General features: G+C 39.8%; 2 protein-coding genes across 2 annotated transcripts in view; one reads left to right on the forward strand and one right to left on the reverse strand.

The window, feature by feature from the left end:
- Nucleotides 1-832: 832 nt before the first annotated feature.
- Nucleotides 833-11,724, forward strand: KRR1 (KRR1, small subunit (SSU) processome component, homolog (yeast)). The gene is made up of 10 exons (XM_004675874.2): nucleotides 833-1,121; nucleotides 3,703-3,875; nucleotides 5,138-5,272; nucleotides 5,414-5,539; nucleotides 5,633-5,716; nucleotides 7,716-7,772; nucleotides 8,820-8,990; nucleotides 10,666-10,743; nucleotides 10,839-10,932; nucleotides 11,262-11,724. The coding sequence occupies exons 1-10, from the start codon at nucleotides 1,037-1,039 to the stop codon at nucleotides 11,402-11,404; spliced, it is 1,146 nt and encodes a 381-aa protein (XP_004675931.1). The 5' UTR covers nucleotides 833-1,036; the 3' UTR covers nucleotides 11,405-11,724.
- Nucleotides 11,725-12,184: 460 nt separating this feature from the next.
- The window catches only part of GLIPR1 (GLI pathogenesis-related 1), a 16,899-nt gene continuing 5,541 nt past the window's right edge, over nucleotides 12,185-23,542 (reverse strand). The window contains exons 3-6 of the mRNA XM_004676506.2: nucleotides 19,415-19,527; nucleotides 15,750-15,835; nucleotides 13,072-13,098; nucleotides 12,185-12,974 (exon numbers count right to left, since the gene is read on the reverse strand). Coding sequence (XP_004676563.2) covers nucleotides 12,835-12,974; nucleotides 13,072-13,098; nucleotides 15,750-15,835; nucleotides 19,415-19,527 — 366 coding nt within the window. The 3' untranslated portion in view covers nucleotides 12,185-12,834. The remainder of the gene's footprint in view (nucleotides 12,975-13,071; nucleotides 13,099-15,749; nucleotides 15,836-19,414; nucleotides 19,528-23,542) is intronic.

The following is a 23,542-nucleotide window of genomic DNA, read 5'->3' on the forward strand; positions in this document are numbered from 1 at the left end:
CTTTATAGCTTTCCCCTGTCGTTCTATTATACCGATGTTTTTTTTTTTTTTTTTTTTAGCAAACTGTAAGACTAGAGGGTGAAATCACTACCTGTCATTTATAAAATACGCAGGATGAAAGCAAAAATCTTAACATAATTATGTGTCTTGAATCACTGGTCCCTAAGTAACAGCCTTCCTTATAAATGTACCTCATACAGGAATAGCTAAATTTTGTGAAAGATATTCGGGAAGAATTTACCATCAGAAATAATAACACTGAAAGCTTACTTTCCAAAGTTTTTTCAGTCTTAGAGATTTTTGCTCTGACTTACTGCAGTGTCTGTTAACCAGATTTACAATAAATGTTCGCTAATATCACCGCTTCTTAATGTGGAGTACCATATAGTGTTATGTTTGTTTCTCCAACGGCAAGTGTTTAGTTGATGACCATATACTGATTGAAAGAGTGAAAGATATCAATGGTAGTCCCGTTGCACTCCGGCAAATCCCGGAATGTGGCGTTTCAGGTTGTCTACTGATGTGACTAGGAAATTACCGATAGGAACCAATTTTTACTTCCAACAGCGCTAAACTATAATTCCCAGAATGCAGCCAGTCTCCGTGATTCTAGGCATCCTGGGAAAAACCTCCAGTTGCGTCACAGCAGCCGTATAGTTTCTGCAAGTACGGTAGCAACAAATCCCAGAATGCAGTCAGTCTCCGTGGTTGCTGGGCATCCTGGGAAAGAAACCTCCAGTTCTCTATTCAACACGCCGCGTTAACCCTATAGCTTCTGCAAATACGGTAACTACAATTCCCAGAATGCAATGAGTCTCCGTGGTCGCTAGGCATCTTGGGGAAGACGCCCAGCTCGCTGATCCCTCTCGCTCAGCATGCGGGGCAAGCTGTATAGTTTTCTGGAAGTACGGCAGCTCAGTTAGGCTTGAACGGAGACTGCGCAGATAATTCTCTGCGTTAAGCGGAGCTCATTTTGATTAAAGAGGTAGGATTTGAGAAGCGGCTCACTTCCGGCACTACAGGAAGTGATTTGAAGATGGCGGCCCCCTCGTTGAACGGGGTAGGCACGGCGTCTGGAAAAAGCGAGTTTCGTAACCAGAAGCCGAAGCTGGAGAACAGAGGTAAGTCTGCGTGAAAAACGAAGCTTGGGGCTTATGGTTGTTGAGTTGGGGTTTGTTTGTCTGTCGCATTCTGGGAACGTGTAACACCGCCTTAAATCTGTTTTGTGAAGTTGAGTAGCTGCATTTGTTGACGTTGGGCGGTGTTGGGCCGACCCGCAGAAACTATTGGCCAGTGTGGTGCTGGCCACACGTTCCTTACTGATCACTTTTGCCGGAGGCTCCCAAAGAGCAGCTGTTGCGGAATCAATCATCTACAAAAGAGGTGAGGGTTGAGAAATGGCGGAGGGCGCTGCAGGGCTCTTGCACGCACGAGGGTGCTCAAAGACGGTAACAAAATAAGGAATGGGAGGGAAGCGGTTATGTCTACGAATGAACGCTGATAATGAAAAGGTGAGTCAGGGCTAAGGAGAAGGAACCACCGAACGGGTCCTTAGTAGTTGTCAGTTAATGAAGACATTTCGGAACCTTTAGTATTCTTGATTGGATTGCTAAAATATTAGAGTACACAGTTCCTACTCTTTAGATTGCCCTTCTTAAACTGCTGTCTTGCTATGTAGTCCAGTGTTACCCCGTTTTCTTCAGTATGAAAGACAGGGAGAGAGGCTAGAAAGATGATCCCGGGCCTGCTCCCCATGTCTTACTGGAATTGTTAAAAACCTTGACCTCTAGTTTTAGAGACATGGAGAGGTATTGTAGATGTTTTGTTGTCTCTCTAATGTCTTGTGCATAACAGTACTGTTTTACGAGTTGTGGAATATAAATGACACGTTATAAGGGAGTACTCAGATGTTAAAGTAGAATAGAGCAGTACCGCACCCCCTAACCCCCTAGCAGCATCTCTCAGATCATATTCTTTTCCTTTCTGGGACCTGAAGTTAAATTTATGAATCGTATTAACTTACTTTTCATAACCATTACCACCTATGCACAAAATGTTCTGATTTTGCCTATTTTTAAGTTTTGCATGATTCAGAGGGCTTTTGTCATCCTCTGTCATGCTCCTTAGACTTAATTTTGTTATTTGGGTGATACTTTTAGCTGTTGTTTTTTTTTTTCCCCCACAATACTATGTGATATTCCCCTGTATGAATATATTCAACTTGTATTTCCATTCAGCAGCTGTTGGTGAACAGTTCCCATTGGTGTTAAAAAACAACGCGGTTATAAACATCTTCGTACACATCTCCTGGTTAACGTGTTCAAGGGTTTCTCTAGGTTATGTGATTGAATTGGAATTCTTGAGGTATAGGGTATGTGCAAATATCTCTAGATCTTTCCCAAAGAAGTTATGCTTGTTTACGTTCCCATTAGTAGTGGATGAGCGTCTTGCTTTTTATTTTTTCCTTTTAAAAGGTTGTTTTTTTTTTTTTTTTTTTTGCTTTTCTGTCACTTCAGTAAGTATGAAATGATACTGGGTGTTTTAACTGAAACTGGCCTGTTTACACATTTCACCTGTTTTATGGGTTGTTACTTCTACGGTGAAATTCCTGTTTATTAGCACTTTATTTTTTTTTTAATTTACAGCCATTGAGGTGTTTAAATTGAATAGAGACATGAACAGGCTATATTTTAAGTAATCGCTGTTGTATTTTTTGAGTTTTTTATTTTTTAGGATATTAGAAAGTAAATGGTATACTAGTTTTTGTAATTTGAGGCAGAGAGAACAAAGTGGATGTGATTATAAAAACTGGAAAGCAAGTTTACCTCACCGGAGTCAATAACATGAACTGTAAAGACCTGCCTTTTAAACTAGTAGGCATAAAAATCTCCTGATGGTGATGTTTAAACATAGAGCCTTGAGCCTCGTGCCAGGATTAGGATTCTGTAGGTCTTTAATGGAGGCCAAAATTTGCATTTCTAACAAGCTCCCAATTTGTGTTGATGCTGCAGTCTGTGGACCATATCTTTTAAGTAGAGCTGAAATAAAGTATAGCAGTGAGAACTAAGAGGTTCTTAAAATTCAGGATTAAGGTTTTTAATAAACAATGGGTGAAATAATTATGGCCCTTAGGAGGCATTTTGTTTTAATGAAAAGAAACCTAATTTGAATGAACTGCGTGTTCCCATAGGTATGAGGGGTTTACAGAAATAAAGCACCTGAGAACTGTTTGGAAATCTTAATGCTCAAAACTAGTGATTATTAACTGAAAGTATCAGAAAGAATCAGCTTTTAAATGTTTTATGTACACACACACATTTATACATACATAGAGGCATGCTCTACATAGGAAAGTTACTTACATTTTAAAAATCACATAAACAAATGGTATTTGAATCTTAAATTCTATGCAGTGTAGTGCAATAGAAGTTTCTTGAGTACCCTCTGGCTGCCAGGCATCTGTGCTTAGTGCCAGTTGAAGGAGGGGTCTCCTTCCCTTTAAGGAATGTCTTTTGTGGAGACTGGAATGTATGCAATTTTAATAATGTGTTGATAAAGATGGGTATATTTGACTACTGAATAAAAACTGCAGTGGAAAAGGAAACACAGGAGAATAATGGGAAACTTGTGAATGAATAGTATGTTTTTAAAATGTCCAGTAGAAAGTTAAAATTTGGTGTGTAAATTTTCCCTTCTCTGTAGATGAATCAGAACTCCTTACTGTTCCTGATGGTTGGAAGGAACCAGCTTTTTCCAAAGAGGACAATCCCAGAGGACTTTTGGAAGAGAGCAGTTTTGCCACTTTGTTCCCAAAATATAGAGAGGCTTATTTGAAAGAGTGCTGGCCACTGGTACAGAAAGCCTTGAATGAACATGTATGCATATTTTATGTATTTAAGATTTTGCTTTTTCTTCTAAGTAAGTGAATGTGTGCTGATGGGTTTTTATTAAAAGATACTAGCTTAGCTCCTTAACTTCATTCCTCTGGTATTTTAAATGCCGTAAGAAAGCTAATTGTGAATAATTGAGTACTTTGAAAAAGTTGCATGTCTGTAAGTTTTTAAAGGGTTTCACACATCATGTGAAACTTAACTTCTGAACTCCAAATTTCAGAATGTCTGTTTTGTGCTATGATAGTTGCCATGCACTTGTAGAATTTGAGCTGAGACATGGTCTGAACTAATTGCATAGCTTTTCATTCAAAGTGAAAAAAATTAATGTAGCCAGCTTTCTTTGTTGTTGCTGCCATATGCACAGAAAGTGATTTGTATTTTGTATCTCAAGCTTATTAGTGAATTGAGAAGTCAATTTAGTAGATACAGGAACCTTAAAACATAATCAGTGTATCGCATGTGATCAGTGTCATGATGTGAAGCTTTTTGGTGTGTGTGAGAAGAAATGTATTTTTCAAGTGGGGGGCTGCTCCGGAGTCCTTTGTGGTCACTGGGTATGAAGGTGGTCAGCAAATGACACTGTGTTTTACAGTCTATATCTGGAATTGAATTTGTTTTGTTAGTGGGTGGTAAACTCATAAGAGCCCCAATCTCCTATTGAGGAGGTTCACTGTATTGAAATACTTTTCAGATTGTCTTCACAAGTCAGAAAATAGCATTTTGTTTGCTTTATTGAAGTCTGGTTCTTCCTATTAAGAGTTAATGCATAATTTTGCTAACTATTGCTTCTTTATCATTTGGTTGACCTTGTTTTTAAGTAATACAAACCAACTAGCAAAAACTTTAAAAGAGAATGTTTGTTCTCAGGAAGCAGATTGTAATTTAGAGCTGGGTCTGCAAAAGGGGATCAGTGTAACTGCATTTTTGCCTTAATTTTTGAAATACGATCTCATTTGGATTGATGTGTGCTTTTTAAACTAGAGCTAATCTTTATTCCAGTAAGTACAAAGTATTTAAGAGCCAAATATTAATGTTTATATTGCCTGAATTTCTTTGAAGTATGACATTAATTAGGTACTCATTATTTATATTAACTATCCAGCTTTGTTAAGGAGGGAACTCACAGAATTTGAGGGGTAGCTTATCAGCACAGAAATTAATGGTTTGATTAAGATAGGTCTATAATTAGTTGAATAATTAATTGAATTCATTGTTAGACAACTCTGCTTGTTTTCTTTTTGTAGCATGTTAATGCAACACTGGACTTGATTGAGGGCAGCATGACTGTTTGTACAACGAAGAAGACTTTTGATCCATATATCATCATTAGGGCCAGAGATCTGATAAAACTATTAGCAAGGAGTGTTTCATTTGAACAGGTAAATCTAGAATTACAGAAACTTTGTTTGCATCAGTAACATATCCTCCCCAAACCTCAACTGCATTACCTTCTCCAGAGAGAAGGGAAAAGAAACCTATTTGTAAAGAATATTGACAATATTTTCTTTATTTTCATAAAGGCAATACGAATTCTTCAAGACGATGTAGCATGTGACATCATTAAAATAGGTTCATTAGTGAGAAATAAGGAAAGATTTGTAAAAAGAAGACAACGGCTTATTGGTCCCAAAGGGTCTACATTGAAGGTATTTTTTAGCAGTAGAAAACTTGAGTACCTTTTCCTCTCATTAGTTTTTTCAGTATACTGAATTCCAACTTAATGTTCTTTTTGATAATAGGCATTGGAACTCTTAACGAACTGTTACATTATGGTTCAGGGAAACACAGTTTCAGCCATTGGACCTTTTAGTGGCTTAAAAGAGGTGAGAACTATTTACTATCTTCAGTTAATTTTCAGCAGGGGACAGGTTAAATATTTGGTTTTAATAGTTCATTCATTGTCTTGTTTTATGCTTATTTTTTTAGAATGTGCTTTGATTGATTTCCCATTAGTAAGTACTTTGTACTTAATAAAATTTGAGGGTCTCATCACTCTTTAAGACTAACACAGTAGCCAAACTTTGGTAACTACATCCATTTCTGAATGAAGAGGTCTGTGCATCATCACTCCTTCCACCACAAATTTTTTTTTTTTAAAGATTTATTTATTTATTCATACAGAACTGGGGTACAGGCCAGAGTTGCGGAGGGTGAGAGGATTCACCAGAGACAGAGTGGGGAGCAGAACAGGCAGATCGACGAAGTACACTGCTGAGGGGAGGAGCGGGCGGGTCAGGAGAGGTCTGCCACGCCATGTGGTCACCTCCGGGGCAGGCGGGAATCGAACTCATGCGGAAGTGGCTTTAGATTCTCAGTGCTGTGCTTTAACCCGCTGCGCCATCAGGGAGGGCCCCACCACAAATTTTTAATGGGTATTTAAGATTTTATGAGATCATATGAGAAACATGATATAGTAACATGTACTCACATGATTGGAGATTTGACCAGAGATCTTGTTATTTGCAGTAACAAAATAGTTGGTAGATATCCAGCACTAAACAATTTCCTGTACAATATATTCATTTTAGTTTCATTTTTCATAAATATTTTCTTTATCAAGTTGAATGTGACAAGAAAAATCTGTGGAGCAGGTGCACCTTCCTTAACTTTTAATGATTCTGCCTGGGATCTCTGACATCCTTTTAAGGGCCTTTAATGTAATTGTACTGGGCTTCCTTCTTGAAGTTACCTGCCCTGTTTTCATGGGGCATTAATACCTTAAGTATATTGAATATTTCATAGTTTAAAGACTAATTCTTACAGTAGACTCTTTGAGTAGTTTTATTTCCACATTATAAATGAAAAACTTGTAATAGGAAAATTGTCATATAAAGTGGAAGTCCCTATTGTTTGACCCTACATTTTCTGGTTGTACATCCAGCCCTCTTAGCCCAAAGTCGCACAATTCCAGAGTGTTGTATTATTTCTGTGTACCACATTTTGGTAGTGAAGTTAAAAAAACTTTATTGTATCCAAGGAAGGTTGACTATTGGGAAAGATCTGTAAGCCATTTAGAATAGTTGAAGCAACAACCATTGTTGTCTTCAATTTAGTGGCTATTACCTGATTCATAGAAATTTTTTTAATAGGTTTTTTTTTAAAGATTTATTCAAACTGAACTGGGGTACAAGTCAGAGGTGCAGGGGCAGTGAGAGGCTTCACCGGAGATAGAGTAAGGAGCAGAACAGGCAGATTGACCAAGTACACTGCTGAGAGGAGCAGTGGGCAGGTCAGGAGAGGTCTCCCAGGCCATGTGGATATCCTCCAGGGCTGGAATGATCTTATACTGAACTCGCTTTGAACTCGTATGGAAGCAGCTGCAGCCAGCTTGCATTGCTACATCCTACCCCTTGCACCACCAAGGAGGGCCCATCATAGAATTTTGTTTTAATTTATTTTATTAATCTAAGAGTTTACTTTTACATCATTTTGTGCCTTTTCCATCTCAGTTGTAATCCCCGTGGGTTCCCCATCACCAAATCACCCGTGTGCCATTACTATAGTCCAGTGCATTTTCCCCCTCATCCTTTATGCTCCTGTTATGAGTGAAACCATCCAGTATTTTTCTTTTTCTTTCTTGCTTATTTCACTAAGAATGCTCCCTTCCAGCTGCATCCATGTTGCTGCCAAAAGCATGTGTTTATCTTTTTTGATTGCCAAGTAATATTCCATCGTGTATATATGCATCTTTTTAATCCAGTCATTTACTTTTGGACATTTGGGTTGATCCCACTGTAATAGAATATTTTTAATACATAGATCCTCTTCTGCCTAGTTCCTTAAAATCTTGATGAGTGACTAATTTTTCTTTGCAAATTTCAGGTTCGAAAAGTAGTCCTAGATACTATGAAGAATATTCATCCAATTTATAACATTAAAGTGAGTGTTAATTACATTTTATGGTAACAGTAGTTGTCCACTTTTAAGTATAAAAATCTTTTCTTGAAATTAAGTCTTTTATGAAACATTTACAAAACAGATAAAGCTGAGCTATTTTGGGTAAATTGGAAGTAGAGCTTAGCCCCCTTCAACTCTCCCTCACCCTGTAATAGCATCCTCACAATTTGGCTTTGTGGAGTACAGCTTGAAAACCACTGAAGAGGATACTATAGCATAGCGTGGAGTTCTAACACAAAGAAAACAGGCTTTGTAGAATTTGTTCAGATGATGTCAGGCCAATTTTCTTTATTTTTGAGCCCATGTACTATGTTTAAAGATGTGATTTCTGAGAATCTGTCTTCCTTAAAAGTTTTTCAGAATTTAACACTCAGATTTTAGGCCTTTTGAGAGGAATGTGTTCTATCCCATGAACACAAAGTTCATAATTGTACTCGGGAGATAAGCCGTGGTTTAGATGAGTAATTGTTGAGCAGTCCACTTAAATTTCACGAAGTTTAAAAGTTAGAATGGGGTGAAAGGATTTTGTGTTATATTCAGACATTAAAAGTACTGTTTCTCTTACCTAAAATGTAATGCATCTGATGTCTGGGTTGCATCATTTGTTCTGGTAGCTATAAAATTCAGCTGTGTGGTGGTAACATGAGACTGTGACTTTGTTTTGTCTGGTCATGAGAATTTTTCCTTTCTTGTATACCAGGTGCTATTGAAAGCTTTGTACTTGCAGGGAACTTTAAGAACTCAATGCTATTAAGGTGAATTTTAAAGGTTTTGAGGAAATAAGGCTAAAGAGCTGAGTGTCTCGTTTTCATTTCATTAGTTCATGTCTTAATTCCTACTTGTCTTTTGATGCTTATTATATACCTTTTAAATCATATTTTCTTTGTGAAATTGATTTAATGTTACAGAAAAAATTACGAATTACTTTTTTAGATGTTTATAGGGTCAGTGTTTACATTATCTTAGCTTGACATATAAGACTTTTGAAATTAAAATTTTCACTCTTTTCTTATGTTACCATGACTGAAGACCTTAATGATAAAACGAGAGTTGGCAAAAGATTCTGAATTAAGATCACAAAGTTGGGAAAGATTTTTGCCACAATTCAAACACAAAAATGTGAATAAACGGAAGGAACCAAAGAAAAAGACTGTTAAGAAAGAGTATACACCATTCCCACCACCACAGCCAGAAAGTCAGGTTAGTATTTAATGTTGAATTTCTATTCTATGCCTCAGAAGAAACTTTTTATCTCTTTTGTCAGAAATTTTGATAGTATTTTAGGTGAACATTGTGTGTGTGTGTGTGTTTAGGTGTGTGGAAATATAAAAAGTGATGTTACATGTAGAGACTCATTTTGAACCAAGTGCATGGGGTGGAGTATTAGGGTGCCACATTGGGACTATAAACTGTATCTGTAAATGTTCTATGGAGAAAAAGTTGAGCGATTTAACCCACAGTGCTCTATACTTTGCTTTGACACATTCCCTGTGACCATGTGCTGGTGACAGCTCCGGTTTTGCAATTTCAAAATTCTGACACCCATTTTTCTGAGTTATGAATGCCTCTTGTTTTCTCAACTGCCTTAAAGTTTCTCTTTAGCCTATTTTTGTTTCATTTCTGTCACACCTTCCCAAACAAAACTCTAAAATTTGGATCAATGCTAAAACTTGTCTTCTATCTCAGACATAAAATCTGATCTTTGAATTATAGTCACTATATATTCATGTGTCCAGCCTCAGGTAGTTTCTGAGTATTGTCTGGTGGTTCTGTGTCCTCTTAATTTCTCTCAACACTCCTAGCAGATGGCATTGTATTTTATTTTACTGAAATATTAAATTCTGTTTTCACTTACTTCCTGTGGACTCTTGCATCATTCTCTTTTGACTGTATTTGTCTTTGCTCTTAGCCATAAGAGCTCAGCACATAGCATCCCTTTCTGTGTACTGTCTTGTTTTCTACACAGCCTTGCACTTGAAGTTCTTCAGGAAAAGTCTGATGAAAGGTCAACGGGAACAAAGAAATAGTGGTCATGGTTAAAACAAAAAACTATGAAAGTATTGGATCGTGAGTTCTGTTCTAGAAAGGAAAATAAGTGAGGCCAGAGAGAAATTGATGCTTACAGGAAAGTAATCAGTTACCAAATTGTGTTTCTATAACACCTGTTCCACTTCCTAGGGCCCTGTCCTGTAGTTAGTAGTTAACAGTCGTATTTTCTCCTCAATCCTGTAAGCTTCTTGAAGCAGGCCTGTCTTCGTTTATGTGGCTTAGTTTCACCATACATAGATAATAGGAAATACCTTTCTCAAAGAATTATTGAGGATGATAACTAATTTGGTAACTGAAGACATAACATTCCTAGATAGGATGTTGTATAAGTTTGATAGGTCATATATATAATGAATGAGCTGAATAGCTTTCTGTTCTTACTATTTACTCACCAAATGCTGGCAAATCTTGGTTCTTAATTTGTAGCCACTCCTTTTACTCCAGACTTTTTTTCCATACTTCTGTTTCTGATACAATGCTGCTTTCATTGCTATAATCCCAGAAACCTTCAGTCATTTGTAGATTGTCCTACCTCCTCCAATTGGCATTCGAATTCCTTCAAGCTTCACCCAAGCTATCTTTTCTCTCACACTTTCTGAATTGTTGCCTGCTGTGTCCACCTACAAGTGTTACATCTACTTTTCTGCCTCCATGCTTCTGTGTGCGTAGTACCTCAGCTTAAGGTACTTTGTTTTTTTGTGTTGCTCCTTTATAAACTGATGCTAGATTTTTGCTTCTACTGTATTTGCACAAGGACTTTGTGACTTAGGAAGTGACTTTTCATGTACATTGTTCCTGATGTATTTGTAAATACTGATTTCAACAGATTGATAAGGAATTGGCTAGTGGTGAATACTTCTTGAAGGCAAGTCAAAAGAAACGACAGAAAATGGAAGCAATAAAGGTAACATATTTAGCTCACATTAATACAAGTTCATAGAAATTGGAATTCTTACCTATAAATTGTTTACTAATGTATTTTTTAAATTAATAACACAGGCAAAACAAGCAGAAGCTCTCAGTAAGAGACAGGAGGAAAGAAACAAAGCTTTTATTCCACCTAAAGAAAAACCAGTTGTGAAACCTAAGGAAGGTAATGTGTGTTTTCCAATTCTTGACATGATGCGCAAGTCTACAGGAGAAATAAATGCATACTTCAGAGTCTGAATATAAAGAGCCAGGCCTTAGTATTTCATTAATCACTAAGAAGAAGATTTGAAGCAGTTTATAATTTGGTAGCAGTTAATGCCAATTAGTAAAGCTAGAAAGGCTATGTGTGGTATTGTTCGTTAAATGTAATTTAAATTTATACTTCAGATTTCGTCCTACTTTTGAAGATTGCCAACTTTACCTTAGCTAGTTAAGTCTTTTATTTGATATCGACTTAAAGAATCACATGTATTGTGTTTCTGATTTGTCTAGCTTCTTCTGAAACTAAGATTGATGTGGCTGCCATCAAGGAAAAGGTTAAGAAAGCAAGGAATAAGAAACTGGGAGCTCTCACAGCTGAAGAAATTAAGCTTAAAATGGAAGTAGATGAAAAGAAAAAGAAGAAAAAAAAGTAACATGCCAGAAGAATTGAACTCTAACTTAAGCTATCTCCTTTTGTAAAGGATTTTGATATTAGGCCATTTGTTGCCTTACCTGTGAGGAATAGTAAGCTGATCACCTTTAAGCATGATTTTAGGAGTGATTCTTTAGCTTGTTTATGTATCTAAAGACTTGGAGATGTGGCTATTGTAATTATTCATCAAATCCAGTGTTTCATCCCACTGGTTAGTCTTTAATTATAATCATGTTCCAGCATCTGGTTGAGGAAAATAAACGCATATTTTCAGTGCTTTCTCTTCCTCTCTAATGGCAAGTAAATGTGTATTTAAGCTTATTACTTTTTGTAATTTTATTTTGTAAACATTAACAAGCAAAACTAGGCCTTTTAAATCATATCCTTGATCATTATAATAGTCACTGAGAAAGTAGTAAACAAGAAAAACTTCAAATTGCAAGAGAGCAAGGGAAACCACTGTAGAGGTGAGGTAATTTGCACCAAGTCAGGTAGTGTTTTGCCATTGCGTGTCAATGGTGTTTAGGATCAGGTAAGTCACTTATTTTATTTACAGCTTTAGAGGCAGAGGCACAAATTAGTTGGTTACTTATTGGAAGTCATAGTTGTGACAACCAGAAAACCCTGCTTCATAGAAACATAGAGGTAAGGATGAGTTTATCTATGAAGTAGGAAGTTCAATAGTTCTGTTACAGAGTGAGAGGTACCCTGGAGCCCCCAAATCTGCCTGTGTGGGTTCAGCCATCTGCCACATCAAGACAAAATACTCTAGTGAGTAAAAACCTTCAATAGAAAATAATTAGTGTGCAATAAGAGAATAGTTTTAACATAAAACACCCAAAGTTACCCGTCCCCTTGTGGGTCACTGCTCAGCCCAACAGGATTGGCCCAAAGCAGGGCCACTGAGGCCTAGGAGCTTACCACAAGTTAAAGCACCTTCTGGTGGGGACCCATAGGAAGGGCAGAAGGGACCAGACAACTCTGGAAGGGAAAGAGCAAAATCAAAATCTAATCAAGATAAAAGGCTGCTATTGTTAGGCTCCCCACAGGTCCTTCACCCAAGATAGCCAAGTTCTGGCATAGTCCAAGGTCGAGGAACAAAGGCAGCTTCACATGTCTTTTTGCTCCGTGTGCCCCCCCCTCCTTTTTTCTTCTGCTTCTCTCTAAGCCAGGTTTTCTCTCCTTTCTCAGGCCTTCTCTCAGTCTTCTAGTTGTCTTTCTGCCAAGTGCTATCTTTTTTATGGTGGGACAGGGAACCTGGAACCTCCTTTTCCCTGGGTATTACCCTGTTAACAGTTTGTTCTTTTGACTAAGGGTTTACAACATTTTTTTCCTGATATGTTTTAGTTAGAAATGCAACCCATTGTTAAAAAAAAAAGAACCACATACAAGTCACCTTTTTTTTTTTTTGAAATATCAGTACAAAAGTACTTAGCAAGGATATTTATGTCTGATAAAAATGGCAATTATGGCAGTCAATAATAGAATAGGTGGACTAACAATGAGAAAGAGAGATAAAGATCTATTACGTGAATAAAGTGGCCAATCTGGAAACACAACAGAGTTGTAACCTGTGAAACAAACAAAATACTACCTTAAGTATTGTTTCTTATAATGCAGTAACAATTCACAAAGGTGTTAATGAAACAATTTAAGATGTATACATACCTTTGACATGGTCTCTCTCTGGATTAGCTGTAAAGTTAAAAAAGAAAAAATTCAGAGAGCAGCTACTAATAAGGCTTTTGTTGTACTTTTTAATAGTATTTTTGCTTTAGTGCAGTGATTTTTGAAAGGTTAATTTAAGATTTAAACTAACTTTTTATATGGCACTACTATAAATGAAAAATCATTTTACATGTCGTATATTTAGAAAATAAAGTTAAAACGTTAGCATTTTAAAATAAAGAACTATTAGCAATATTGTGAATGATTAAAAATTTTTCCTGAAAATCAGTTCCTCCCTAGGAAGAATAATATTTATGATCATTTAGAAGAGAGTGACTTCCCTATCACCTGTAGGCTATCAGAGTTTTAGTCAGCTCCTGACATTCAGAATCACTATATGTGGAACACAAGAAACAAAACAAAGGGTCAGATAGAACAAACCAATCACAACCCTAGAAGTCTGCCCGTCCGCTGTTGAGGCGAGGGGCAGATAGACAACGGTGTAGAAGGCCTGAGGTGGAGGACTACGGTGCCTCCATAGCGAGGGTGGCAGCATACATCTGAGGAGGTGTGAGCCTGTATTTTCTGTCAGTATTGTAAACCAGTGTTACCTCATTAAAAATAAACACTGCGAAAATTCCATAGCTGCCATTTTCTTGATATTAGTCTGACACAAGTTCTAACCAGGTGCTACTGGGTTCCCATGGTGGAATCCATCAACGCTAACACTCGGAACTGGGAGCACCCTTTCATTGTACCTGTGACTGGCTCCATGTATGGTGAATTACCAAGAAGCTGCGGCTACTTGTCTTAACTTCTTGGCAGTTACATTCATGAAATCAAGGCTGTATACTAGTTTACTTGTTCTTGCATATATATTTCTAAATGTTAAATACTCATCTATTGAAACAAGCACCCATTCATAGACTAGTTAAAAGTCACGAGGCATGCCCAACACAATTTGCAAAGCCATCCTAATTTGGTGGATATTAAACTACCAAGAGTATTTAACACAAGATCAGTAAAAAATTTTTCCCTCCCATATTTGACAAAGTTTTTCAGATCTGGAATCTTTAAAAAAAAAAAAAAAAAAAAAAAAGACATCTTTTATCTTTCTGGAGTGTTCTGGGACTTCTTATTGGACCATAACCTTATTTTTTCTGAGTTTTGTCACAAGATCAAACACTAAAAACACCAGCAGTTTTGTGGTGGTACCACTGGTGGTATTACTAAATCTAGTTTTAAATGAAATTAATTTTTTAGTAACCAAAATAATGCTTATTGCCAGCCAGACTAGGCAATTTGGATATAAAAGTGAATTAGACCGGCATAATTCCTACCTGTTTGGAATTCAATGGGGGAAGAGAGTGGCAATAATTAAGGTACTACTTGTCACAATTTTTGTCATTGATTTTTAGGTAAGCACCATGAGGGTAAAGCATCATGGGCATAGAGCACATCTGAGGGTGTGCATAAAGAAAGCAAGAATAAACTCAAGATTTGGGGTTATAGGTAGAAATTGGAGATAATATTTGCGAATGCTAATGTATGGCAGCCCCTTGTAAATACAATTCACCACTGAAGTATTTTATCAGGTCTGTGAAGAGGTGCTGCTGGCATTTCATTGTGGAGCAAATAGGTTGAGGAACCTGTCCAAGGTCAGTGGTGGAACTAGACCTTTGACCTCTTGGTGTATTTTAAATAATAAAAAAAGAGTGTACTTTATAATGTAACAACATGAAAGGAATTTCATTCCTATGTAGGACACCCTAAGAAGACATTTGTTGCATAATAGGCTCAGGTTGCCAAGTTACCTTAACAAAGCTAGAGAATGGCTGAACTAGGAGAAAGATGGCTGTTTCAGAAAATTGGTCCCCAGATTTGCTGTATCTAGAGTAAAGATAATTCAGTGCTTACAAATCAGGAGGAAGAGAACAAGCAGTTAAAAGAAAACTTCATTTCAACCTGAATGGGACCGTAGAAAATTCTGTCAAAAGTTATGTAGTTAAGCTCAGTCTAGTTTTATCTTCCCCATACACGTCCAGTCTTGGAGGTCTGCGTGGTCGCAGACACAACTTAGAACAGGATTTGCACATTTTAATTGAGGTTTCCCTCTACACCATGGGGAAAACGTGTATTAAGAAAGGGAGATAGAAAGGAATGTCTGGGATAGGATTATAAACTCTTAGCCAATTAAGTATTCATATGTCAAAATTACAAAGCAGAATTTTGCTAGAAAGTTGAGAAAAAAATCCTTGTAAGTTATCTTTATTGTATCCTTAAATGCTGCTTGCTAGTGAGTACAATGCCACACTAGTTTTTATTTCATTAAAGATGCAGACCTTGAGTGGCCTGGGCAGGTAGTAGCCCAAATTTTACTTTGGATAACTGTGCTATAAAAAATTTTGATCTGAATTAGCAAATCTTGGGTCTATAGTTACCAGCACCATAGTTGATTTTTTTTTGGGGGGGGGGAGGTATTGATTAGAACCAGTTAGGGTATTTGTTTACTTAATTTTCTTAAATATATATTCATACATTCATTCCTAGGATGTTAGCAATTAGTTCAGTTACTGATTAATTCCAAGTCCCTTGAAATGAACATTTGCTGTCTTGATTCTGTAGAAAGTTACAATAGTTTTTGTTCACATTGTGTTAATTTACTGCTTTTTACTTACCACAGAGATTGTCCAAACACACGTCATCTTTACGACAGGCACTGCAAGGAGATCCTTTTGTATATGGCCTAGTTGGGTAATTTCCCCTGTAAAAGAACGCTGTCCATTAGAAGTTTTTGTGATTTGTCTTTTGCTTTTTTTCTGCAATTGCAATTAACTACGAGTCTTTGCCTGAATCCAGAATAGCAAGAAAAAAGCCTGCAGATTCAAAGGGTTGCTAAGTAGAGAGAAGGAAGCAGAAACAGAAGTCTGCTGATATTTGCAGAATTCATTCTATGTGTCTCTGCTACGAATCTTTTTTTTTTTTTTAAAGATTTACTTTGTGCATACAGAACTGGGGTACAGGCCAGAGGCTCAGGGGCAGCGAGAGGCTTCACCAGAGACAGAGTGGGGAGCAGAACAGGCAGATCGACGAAGTACACTGCTGAGGGGAGCAGCGGGCAGGTCAGGAGAGGTCTGCCGCCATGTGGTCACCTCCGGGGCAGGCGGGAATCGAACTCATGCAGAAGTGGCTTTAGCTTCTCAGTGCTGTGCTTTAACCCGCTGCACCACCAGGGAGTGCTTCTGTCTTAATTCTATTACTTTATTATAACTCTGGGAGGAAATTATCTTGCAGATAGGGAAACTAAGACCCTAAGAAATTAACTTGCCAAAAACTAATGTACACACAGAGATAGGATGAAACCTTGATTTGGCTGTAGCCAAGGTAATGTTCCCTCTCCTGACTGTCTGCCCAGCTGGTTGCCATCCTCCAAATTTCTGGCTCTGAAAAGCTATCAAGACCCACATTTACTCTCCTCTTTTCTCTTCTGTGTAGCAAGCCCCCATAGCTTTTATTGTCTAGAAGCCATTAGGCTGGGGTAAGTGCCTTCCAAAAGGAAACAAGATATGGAAGACTTTCTAAAGTGCAGTTTGTGTTTATTTAATAGACGTGATAGGAACAATACATAAGAATTACATAACACATGCTAAGATCTTTGCTAAGCAGCCTTGAATGAAATAATTTTCACAATAGCCCTATGAGGAAGATCCGATTAACATATCCCCACTCTCTAGCTGGGGACTGAGGTACACAAAGTAATTTGACCAAGGTTACAAATTAGAAAGGAGGAGGTAACATTTTACATTGCCATGAGTATCTTCAGAGGAGGGATGAGGAGACTCTAGTTGATAGCAGTGATCCTGCCACTGCAGTAGGTTGGTTGCCTGGTGGAACCTATGGACTTGTTCTCAATTTAATTCTTTTTAACATGCATGTAGTAAAGTACTTAGGTTTATAAAAGAAATTAATTTGAAAGTCATTAAAAATGTGACAGCTATATATGTGCTTTTCCATTAAATAAGATGTAGCAGGAAGTCTAATTTCAAAATAGCGAACAAAAACTGAAGCTGCAACTAGAATGTGAAATGAAGAGATCTGACATTTACAGAGATCCATGGAGTACTAATACAAAGTCACAGGTACCGCAACCATGTGCTCTCTTCATTTATAATGAAAAGTTACTTTCAGTAGGGATTAGTGAACATAAAGATGTAACTTTATTCTTATCCACATTCTTGGGCTCCCCTTCATCTCCAAAGTTAAGGCCTTTTAAGAGACACTGCTTTGTATGGCAAATTTATTGTGAAAACATTTCATTTACAACCCAAAATACATCTTATGTCATTTTACTTCGAGTGAGTAATTTAGATGGCTCCAAAATTAATAGTACTTTCATACTTTAACTTTGTACCAGGAAAAATATGCCATGGAAAATGCAAAGGAATGTAGTAGAGATTCTCATAGCAATTATGAAAGATAAGTTATGAATGGATAGACATTAATCATTGGCACATCTTCCACTATTAAAAATCATAGGACTCATTTAGTTGTTAAGTGCTAATATTTTTAATAAAGTAATTTTGCTGCCTTAGGGTGATTACTTCGTAAGTCTTCATTATTTTTGCTAGGGGTATTAATGTGAATTCTTCTAGGATAGACTTATTTTACTTGCCTTCAGTTTTAAACACTAGTGCTAGTATTTTTAATAAATTTTGCTGCCATATTTTTTAATGATGCATTCCAAACCATAAAGAAGGGGAAATTTCCACAGAATAAAAACTGAAACATTTGTGAGTTCTAGGAAAATGACAGAAATCATCTTGCCATATATTCGGAAGGGTCTGTGTTTGTCTAGGGAGTGAGTGAAACAAGGGAAATCAGAAGATTCTGTGTAATAAAACAGGATGTTTTAGTGTTTTCTCCTGGTTATCTGAAAGATCAAAGGTTGGGGCCTGATACTCTGGAAAAGATAAATGACTATCCTTTCATGGAAAAGGCAGTGTTCCGAAGGCAGTGGTGGCCTAAGTACTGGAGACTGTACTAGGTCGTAGTCAAGGATGTCAGTTCCTCTTCTACTAGTCCACTCTGGAGACAAGGTCTGTGATGCACTATAGCTTTGCTCATTGGGTCCCAAGGCAATGAAGAGAGAGTTGTGTCTTAGATAATGTTTCAGAGAGACTGGAAGTAGCCAGGAGGCCCTGTGACAAACTGTCCATGTGGTACTGTGCAGGACTCCAGAGCCTGTGTTACAGGAGACTGGAAATTAAATACTCCACGCTGATGATAGCAGAAATATTGGGGAGGTTGTGTACTTAGTGAACTTAGAAGACGCAATTATGTATCCTCCCCCTAGACCCTCTCATCCATTGTCCATTCCTCACACAGAATGTCCTCCTGATTTAGAGGTCATTTAAAATCCTTGGCTAGCTACTCTGGATGTGACTGAAGTTAAACTTGTCACAGCACTAAGCCTGCAGGATCCTGGCTCCTCCGCACCCCCCGGCTCCCCGTCCCCATTCCTTCTGTGATTCAAATGACCTGGTTATTTCTTTAATTCCGTCTTCTAGGTTCACTAAGTACACAATCCTCCCCAATATTTCTGGTATCTCATCACGACGGAGTGTGCAGTGTTTTAATTCCCAGTCTCCTGTAACTCTGGCTCTCATTCCTTGGCACCAGCACCTCTATCTTCTCTCCAAGCCTTAATCTCTGTGTAGGAGCTTGGCTGCTCTTTTCTCCACCAGACATCTGTTCCTGGAATTCTTTACCTGTCAGGTTCCTTTTAGTTCTTGATGCCTAAGTTTGTTTATATATATATATATATATATATATATATATAGAGAGAGAGAGAGAGAGAGAGAGAGAGAGAGAGAGAGAGATCATAGGAAAACCTCCCCTAATCATTTTATGTCAAACGAGGATTTGTCTATTACACCTGCAAAAGCAGGAACTGTGTCTGAGTAGTTCTGTGAAGCTCAGTAAACACATTAAATATATAACGTTACTCATTCTTTATAGAAACTTTGTGACTTTGGTTATAAGATTTTATAATTAGTGTTTAAAACTGAAGGCAAGTAAAGTAAGTCTATACTAGAAGAATTCACATTAATACCCCCTAGCAAAAATAATGAAGACTTACCAAGTAATCACCATTGGCAGACAATGGTACAGTTTTGTGGTGGCATTACCATATTTAAGTAAGCAAGACATGTTAGCCCTGCTACTCTTTATGTGTATTTTTGCATGTGTGCTTATTATGCTTTATTTTCCAAATTTTCTATAAGGAAAATAAACACTTTTAAATAATTTTTTAATATTTAGAGAGATTGACTTGGGTACTTACGCTGGTCCGTAGTCACATATAAAATGGGCTCCATTGGAAAGGCTCTCAAAGCCAGAAACTCTCTGACAGAACTCTACTGCACAGCCAACTTTGTAAGTGTTTGCCCAAACAAGCTGAAAGAAAATAAAGATATATATATATATAAAGATATATATATATATATATATTTTTTTTTTTTTAACAAGAGAGACAAGAAAGTGAACATTTGAGTATGAGTAGGCCTTCACAGACCTCATCACAGAGCACTCAGCATTACCTTGGAAACAAGACTACCAGGGAGAGGAATAGGGAAAGAGACAACCATAGTACTCTCAGGGAACCATGTGCACAATCACACCAGTGGGAGGCTGGCATACAGAGAGGCAGCATGGACCTGGCAAGGGGAGAAATGTGGGTCTGGGCAGCAGGCAGGCAACAGAGTCTCCCAGCCCCCAGGAATCTACACCTTCTCTGGCTCTCGCTGGCTGATGTGGTGATCCTGCCTCGTGTGCAGTCACACCACTCATCCTCCCAGTAGCTGTTGCTGCTGTAGCCTTTATCACAGGCCCTAGGCTCGTGTGCACACCTGCACATGCACCTGTACCCACACCCATACCCAGGTGTCCCCAATCAGGCACATGTATGTACCCCTGCCCACATTCCTTCCTCAACATCATTAGCCACAGAGGCTAATGATGAAACACCTGATTAGTTCATTTACTCCACATGTTCTAGAGCCGCTGAAAGGCAATTAGAGTTAGGATCCAATGAGTGGAGGAGAGATGGAGGCAATGAGGAGTGGGTTGTGGAGGAGTGAATGGTCTTTTCATCTTAAATCACTGGTTGGTAGGAAGTAAAAGAAGAAATTTGGGCGGTAGTTTCAGTGGTAAAGAAAGACAAAAACATCCGCCTGATTGTAGTGCAGATCCTGAGAACTGACCAGATTCACGGTTCAGCTTGGAGGTGATGCTGGAAGGATTTGCTTTGTTTTTGAGTGTGAGGAAAAGTTAATGTTTTGGGCCTGAGCAACATTAGCAATAAGCGGGAAGAGTCAGGTGGGAGTAGGATGAGGGATTCTGTTCCACTGAGGTTACTGTTGAGCTGTCTAATAGACATCTACCTGAAGATGGGCTTTGCTGCTGGAATAACCTCTACAAGTCAGAGGACAAGTGAAGGCTTGAGAGAAAAATCTGGAAGTCACGGGACTCGATTAGATCACTTAGGCAAAGAACAAGATCACAGGCTGAAGGACAGTCAGCTAGTTTCCCGAAAAGGGTCAGATAAGTTTTCCCCCAGGTTCCCCAGAGAAGCATTTTCCAATGTATCACCTTGGCTTTGGGCCTCAAGGTGAACTGAGTCCCCAAAGCTGCCTCTGGAGAAATGTACCATTTCTTAAAGAATGCAGATTGCCAGGTGTAGTGGGCAACCAGGGCTGGGCAAGGGTGGGGGTATGGGGAAGGGGCAGCAGGCCTCCCGGTGCTTCATGAGTCTACACTTTTCTCTTGCTGCTCTCTAGTGTTGTCTCTTGGTCCTGCCTCTCTATAGTCACCCGGCCACTCATAGACAAGCTCTACTGCAGCTGACTCCCAGTGACGCCGCCCTTCTTGCCTCAGCCTCCAGGCCCAGCTGTGCCCACTCACATGCCCACACCACACTCAGATGTCCACCATCAGGCCTGCATGCCCCGCGCCCATGCTCCCAAGAGCTTCCTGCATTCAAGGCCACAAATGATGGCCACAGAGGCCAGTGCCATAAAAGCCTGACCAATTCACTTACCCTACAATCCCACCACCTCAGGGGTTTTCATAAATCTATAGTCTACCCAGAAAGTTCCTTTGGTGAATGTGAAACAGCAGCTATGACCCACAGAAGTAACCAATGCAATTGAATACAACAGACTACAACTAAGCCCAGGCATTAAGGTGTTAGGGCACCAACCCAGGGGCAAAGACGCAAGATACATAGCATCAGCAGACATCCATCAAGTCTATGCCAAAGGCACTACTCATGGGAGAGAAACCACTCTTCATGGCATCTGCCTGCACATGCCTGGGGCCATCAGACTTCCTGGCCTTCTCCAGCTCTGGCCTCAGCCACAAGCCATACACCATGTGCACCCCCAGGGTGCACTCACACTCTGAGATAGGTGACATTCTATACTCTTCTGGGGCTAATCCTTCAATAAATGCCAGGGTACCCCAGGGGTACTCTCCACCACTCAGCCTTCATAGCCACTAAGCAGACCTCTGCATACGCCCATAGTTGGGGACCAGTGGATAACCAGCTCCACATGTGGTCTCTCTGGTCCCCACTCCTGCTGTCCCCACCACAGCCGTGTTGCCCACATCTCCCCTGAGGACTGGTTCCTCAGCACCTCACCTTTAATCAAACAGGGCATCACATGTAGCAAATTAAGAGGCTTGTTTGCCTCCGGTAGCATCCTTTCAGCTGCTCAACAGCCTCAGGACTTCTGACCTTAGCACCAGCTGTTGTCTTGTCTAAGCTGGGTTTTTGATATATTCCCTTGCATGGCTGGAGAGCACCTCAGAGCTCGGGCTGCTTCCGCCTCTGCCCGCAACCCCACTCTAGCGTTCACGTGCTTCACTGCCACTGCAGGCTGTGGCCCTGGCAATGTCCGGCCATGGAGTCCCACGGCCACCCCTTGGTTTTCATCCCCCGGGGTGTACAAATGGTCCTTCCACCCCCAGGTCCTACAGACATAACATAAATCTGCTAAAAGTTCTCCCACCTTCCCACGGAACTGTTAGTCCATCCGTTTTTAACTTTACGTAACCTCTGGGCAAGCTCTGAATGATGAATCGTGGTCCTCTTGGGCATCCCCTCCTCCACTTGAGGTCCCGTCCAGGGCCTCTTCCACCTCTCATGTGCCTGCAGCGTCTTTAACTCTTCCCACAGCTCCTGGACTTTGGCCACCAGCCGGGCCGCCAGGGCACCTCCAGCAGAGTCCTTGACTCCATTTGCAGAGCCCTTGACTCCATTTGCAGAGCTGTGAGGGACGCGCACTCCCAGCCTGCCTCCGAGCTGGCGCCAGGTCTGTCCCATGCCTTCCCCACCGTGCAGTCTCTCTGCCCAGTGAGGAGGCCGCCATCCCTCAGGTCTCCCAGCTCCTGCCCCGGAAGCCTTCAGAGGCTCCATGTGGAAACACCCTGCTGACCTTTGCCAGATGTAGTGCCGGCAGGCAGCGAGGCCAGCCCCCTCCATCCCCCTCAAATCTTGAAGCTTTTCTTTTAGGGCTCGCCCTGGCGTCCTCTCCGAGCCCTTCTGCCGTAGCCATCTTGTCTGAGTGACACCGCCCTTCCAGCCTCAGGCGCAGCTGTGCCCACTCACGCAGGCCCACCCCACACTCCAGCATGCCCCGCGCTCACGCTCGAAGGCACGCCCTGCGTTAACATGATCGCGGCTACAGCTGGTAGCCATGGAGGCTAGCGGTGCAAAAGTCGACCCATTCATTTACCCTCCACTGAGGTTCAGAATCTCTCCAGAAACAAGCTTTTGATTAGAGAAAGCTGCCTTAAGACAGGGCAATCTTCCGACGGCAAAGCTTTGTTATATGGAGTTGACCCCTCCTTGTCACGTGAAGTTCTTCTCCTCCTCCATCCTTTGCACCCCTGCCCTTAAGTCAGGATTTATACCCTTTACTCTGGCTGAAATCAGGACCTGCATGATTACCGTAGCCGGCCCTCCCCCCACCTCCTTCTCATGATTAAATTGACTTTTCCTTTGCTAACCTATCTGACGCAGTTCTTGCTACTTATCCGACCCAAGAAGAACCAGAAGGGTTCCCTGCAACCCAACACCAGCAAAACATTGAAAAGGAAAAGACAGGTGACACGACAGGCAAGCCATAAAAGGACCAATTCAGAGAGGGGCCTGTCAGGTGCTCTACACTGGCTGACTCCAGTGCTATCCCACATTTACACCTGTGGCACTTTCCCCTTGACTTTTTAAACATTTTCATTATGCACTAAGATTCCATCAATTATCCAGCTGGCCTTAGCCAAGAATGGTTGGTCTTGTAGCAACTTAAACAGTAAGTCTTTAAAGCGCTAGTGTGTGGTGATAAGGCAGCCATGAAATTTCATGCCTTTTTTTTACAGTAATACCAAGTTGCAGTTAAAATTTAAAATT

The sequence above is a fragment of the Condylura cristata genome, unplaced genomic scaffold (assembly GCF_000260355.1).
Source record: "Condylura cristata isolate star-nosed mole 26May11 unplaced genomic scaffold, ConCri1.0 scaffold00004, whole genome shotgun sequence".
NCBI lineage: Eukaryota > Metazoa > Chordata > Mammalia > Eulipotyphla > Talpidae > Condylura > Condylura cristata.

Excerpts from the sequence above, each read along its gene's own strand:
- KRR1 (XM_004675874.2), top strand. The coding sequence starts at position 1,037 with ATGGCGGCCCCCTCGTTGAACGGGGTAGGCACGGCGTCTGGAAAAAGC. Across the intron at positions 3,876-5,137 it reads AGAAAGCCTTGAATGAACAT|CATGTTAATGCAACACTGGA; the intron begins GTATGCATATTT and ends TTCTTTTTGTAG. Across the intron at positions 7,773-8,819 it reads ATCCAATTTATAACATTAAA|ACCTTAATGATAAAACGAGA; the intron begins GTGAGTGTTAAT and ends CCATGACTGAAG.